The sequence below is a fragment of the Anastrepha obliqua genome, chromosome 5, assembly GCF_027943255.1.
Source record: "Anastrepha obliqua isolate idAnaObli1 chromosome 5, idAnaObli1_1.0, whole genome shotgun sequence".
NCBI lineage: Eukaryota > Metazoa > Arthropoda > Insecta > Diptera > Tephritidae > Anastrepha > Anastrepha obliqua.
In genome coordinates, this window is record NC_072896.1 from 70,724,030 (window position 1) to 70,728,410 (window position 4,381).

The 4,381-nt window shown below is 35.5% G+C and overlaps 1 protein-coding gene across 1 annotated transcript; it reads left to right on the forward strand.

Moving 5' to 3' along the window:
- The first annotated feature begins 3,301 nt into the window (after positions 1 to 3,301).
- On the forward strand, positions 3,302 to 3,967 carry LOC129248819 (galactose-specific lectin nattectin-like). The gene is made up of 4 exons (XM_054888432.1): positions 3,302 to 3,360; positions 3,446 to 3,522; positions 3,581 to 3,689; positions 3,744 to 3,967. The coding sequence occupies exons 3-4, from the start codon at positions 3,581 to 3,583 to the stop codon at positions 3,965 to 3,967; spliced, it is 333 nt and encodes a 110-aa protein (XP_054744407.1). The 5' UTR covers positions 3,302 to 3,360; positions 3,446 to 3,522.
- Positions 3,968 to 4,381: the final 414 nt, after the last annotated feature.

Below are 4,381 nucleotides of genomic sequence, written 5' to 3' on the forward strand. Positions count from 1 at the left end.
CTTCTTGGTTGCCAATTTCAGAATGGCATTTTCAAATTACTTGAATTCTTAGGACAATTAGCTAAATACTTGCACTTCAAAATATATTTACATAGATATTAGCTGGTGCTCGCGCCTTCGCTGGCTGGCCTTTAAAATGAATTACTTTGAATAAAACACTTACCAACATATAATTTTTGAAATGTAAAGGCAAAATTTCTTTCTTTCTTCTTTCACTTTAAAATTTCGTCAAATGCAGCATAAAAAATATAGACAGATAATTTATACTGCAGGGTGAACGATATGAAGTGTTACCAACTTCACTCTGCTCGTATCTGTAAAACAGCTCATGACATCAACGTCCAAATTGTTGTAATGACAGTTCAATATATTGTTTATAAGCCATCAAAAGCATTTGCATTTCACTTTTGTTGAATTTTTTTTCTCTGTGATGGAATTCAAACGAAATAGTGTGATTGCGTTATATTTGGCTGGAAAATCACAACCTGCTATTGTTCGTGAGCTCAGTTACCTCAAAGTAAATAAAATGTTTGTGTATCGCATTATAAAACGTTACAATGCTACTGGTAGTATTGCAAAACGCTATGGAGGTGCACCAAAAAAAACCGCAACAATGCCAGAAATGGCAAAGCTCGACTTGAACGAAATTCACGTCGAAGTGGAAGAAAAATGGGCAAAGAACTGAAAATATCACAAAACAGCATTCGACGCATATTGAAAAATGGGCTCAAGGTCAAGACTTACAAGTTCCAAAAAGCACACGATCTTTCACCCCAGCAAAAAAAAAGTTCGGTGCGAAAGAGCAATGGAGTTGTTGCGCTTGCACGAACGTGGCGAATTTCCTAACATTGTGTTTTCTGATGAAAAAAATGTCCCAATTGAGCAGTTCATAAACATTCAAAACGATCGTGTTTACTTGACCGAACGCTTATCCGAGAATTTGAGCCTACGTATGGCCACTCGAAGCAATTTCCCATCGGAAGTAATGGTTTGGGCCGCAGTGACCGCTGATGGACGCTCTCCAATCGTTTTTATCGAGCCTAGTGTCAAAGTGAATGCGACTTATTATCAGGAAAATGTTTTAGAAGCTGCTTTAGAGCCGTGGACACGCAAACATTTCGGTCGTAGGCCATGGACGTTCCAACAGGACTCGGCACCATCTCATAAAGCTCGCGTGAACCAAGAATGGTTAAAAAATCATGTTCCACACTTCATTTCGTCCACACAATGGCTTTCGAATTCGGCAGACGCAAATCCGATGGACTATTCCATCTGGTCCATTTTGGAGAGCAAGGTGAGGACTAGAAAATATGCTAGTATGGATGCGCTGAAAGATCAACAAGATTCAAACTTTATACAAAAATTATAAAAATTCCACAAACATTTCATTCGAATCAGATGGTTTCTTAAAAATATTGATATGCTGTTTTGTGGCTTATCAAACCCGCTTGATTTTTTATAATTTTTTTCTTAACGCATGTAATAAATGGACGATATTTCTGAGAAAATCTTTAGAAACATTTTGAAAGAAATCCCAAAAGCCTTTTGATTGCAAGTAAGATTAATCAAACTATCTATACTTTATAGTATTGAATACACGAATAGATCGACTGATAGGAGCATTAGATGAGTAATTACTATACTTCTCACTTTCTCCTCATAGAACGGAAGTAACTTACGCAGTGGAAGTTGTAGAACAATAGAAATTATTCATTCTAACTATTGTATGATTTGTTTTTTGGGACAGACCTACGTTTCTCAAGAGATTTAAGGCATTTTTTGGCAATGAACTAGAACGATATATGGTTTATGATAATGAGTTGATTGATGAGCCTTTATATAAAGCAGCGTATTCAAGATGTGGACGAGTAAATGAAGTATAGAAAAGGTATAGGGATCACAGAACTTACCAAACCTACTACGGAATAGGACTTCGAGTTAAAATAATTGATATGCTTATCAAAAAATTATATTTTGTAGAAAATTATTCCGAGATCTTTAGTCTCACTAACGCTCCTTAAGAAACAAATTGACAAACTAGAATATAGCTTGAAGATAAAATGTTAAATTTCGCTATGAACCAGCAGTCAAAACTCAAAACTCAAAAAGTTACGGCAGAGTGGATTTAAAATAAAAGTCATTGCTAAGGCTTACCACCTTGATCAACAAGTTCCCGGAAAAACAGCCAGGTGACTCTCTAAGTCAACTGATTTGAGTTTTCTTCTTTTGTTAGGTTGGCACGTCGGCGATTAACATTCCTACGATAACTGTATCGCCATTACTTTTTTTTACCGCTGCACTTTTCGATTTTTTACAGTACGAGTTGGTAATAAATTTTGCGTTAAAAATGAATTTAATGGTGCGAACACCTAAGAAATGCTTAGTAACTGTTTCGGTAATGATACTTTAAAGAAAACGGCCGTTTATGAGTGGGATGAACGCTAAAGATCGTGAGCCAATGAGGATGACGAACGTAGTGGCAGAGTACTTAATATTGCTTATGGATCCGTTCAGGACATTATATTTAATGACTTGGATTTGCGCGGAGTTGTTGTAAAGTTGATAACGCACCGTCATACAGTGCCGTTATTTTCAGTGAATTTTTGGTCACGAAACAAATACCATCCAGCAGCAATCGAATTCACCTGATTTACTTCCTGCGATTTTTTCTGTTTGATCGAGTCACAAAACCACTACGGGGAACTAGTTTTAACAGCCGAAAGGAGAGCTCCGAAACTAGAGCTCCACAAATGTTTCGAGGGCTCGACGAAACGCTGGCATAAGTGCGTTGCAGTTGATGGGAAATACTTTGAAGGCAATAATTTAATTTTTGGCTTGTATTTTGATTTTTCTGAATATATTCCGAGAACTTTTTGATCAAGGTGGCAGTGCACTCCGAATTCCTTCCTACTACTTGAAAATAAGTTTCCAAATACGGCTATGAAATGTTTTTTTTTATTGTTAATTAAAATGAAATCCGCTTTGAAGGAAAAATATATCAATGAACAATTTAACAATTTTCGAATTCTGAAAAATTGATGGCACTTTTTGAACAGAAACTACGCTCCAACCCACGTTTGATGTGTGAATTAACGAGCGTTGGTATATTGTTAATTAAAGAATTATCACTTGCTGCTACAAATGTTTAATGAAAACTAAGATAGCAATAATGTAAACGAATTTTGGCGAATTTTTTCTGAAATCTCCTATATAAAAACGTAAATTTGCAAATAATTTTAGTTTCGGATTGAATTCCAGTTTGAGAAATGCAACAATTTACAAAGTTTGTTCTACTGCTAGCAATATTTACGGTGACATGGCGTATCCAGTTGGTGGCAGCCTTCATTGGACCCCCTATAAGTAGGATCAGAATGAAATTCACGAGCTAGCGTATACGAAAGGTTTTTTATTGTGTTTAAATATTTCGTATCTCCTGCACTTACAGAGCCAACTGGGCCGACAACAGTTCGAACAACTGTGACGACGACGCCACCAGAGAAATTTCATTTGGGTACAGAAAAGGTAGGGGAATTTCATATTTATTTTGGGCGAGGTATAGAAAATTTCACAAACATTCCAGATGAATTGGTATGGCGCAAATGTATACTGCCAACGTAACAATTGGAAACTTTTGGTTTTGGACTCAGCAGAAATCCAGAAAGAATTTGAGGATTTTATTAACCAAAAAAGTAAGAAATCCGACTTTAAATCTTTAACCCTTTTATAAAATTATGCTTTTGTAGATTTGCAAAACCTTAACTATTGGACAGCCGGCAATCAATTAGTAGATATGAAAACATGGCATTGGGATTTAGACGGGCCGGCATTCAATTATACTCATTGGGCAAAAGGTCAACCAGATAATTATAAAGGCAGTCAGCATTGCTTGCAATTATTTGCGGATAGTTTGCAATGGGATGACTGCAATTGTGAAATCCACTTGAATTTTGCATGCTTGAAATATTAATCTATTAATATACATTTAACAGTCAGTTAAGTAACTAAAAGAATAGATATTTAATATTGATTTGAAATTAAATTTGGCAAAAAAAGATTTATTTTTAATTGTCTTATGGCTACAGTTGAAGAAATTTATTATTTGCGCTAAGCTTCTCAATTGGACCCACAGTAACTCACCAAGAATATATGATAAAATATTAAATAAAAAATACCGTAAACTCTCATTTTCAAATTGCTCGAAACGGAGAATAATTACCAACATTTTTCTACTCCTTAACAGGCGTTATAATCCTAAGTGACCTAAGCGGTTTCCATTGAGTTAAATTCCTCCAATTGTTTGTTTTTTTACTCATTCTGGCTGAGCCATATTTTTCATTTAGAGTGGTTGTAAAAATATAGATGGTAAGCATACGAGGGTTGC

Coding starts and splice junctions, on each gene's coding strand:
- LOC129248819 (XM_054888432.1), top strand. CDS start 3,581: ATGAATTGGTATGGCGCAAATGTATACTGCCAACGTAACAATTGGAAA. Junction 3,690..3,743: donor GGATTTTATTAACCAAAAAA/GTAAGAAATCCG, acceptor ATGCTTTTGTAG/ATTTGCAAAACCTTAACTAT.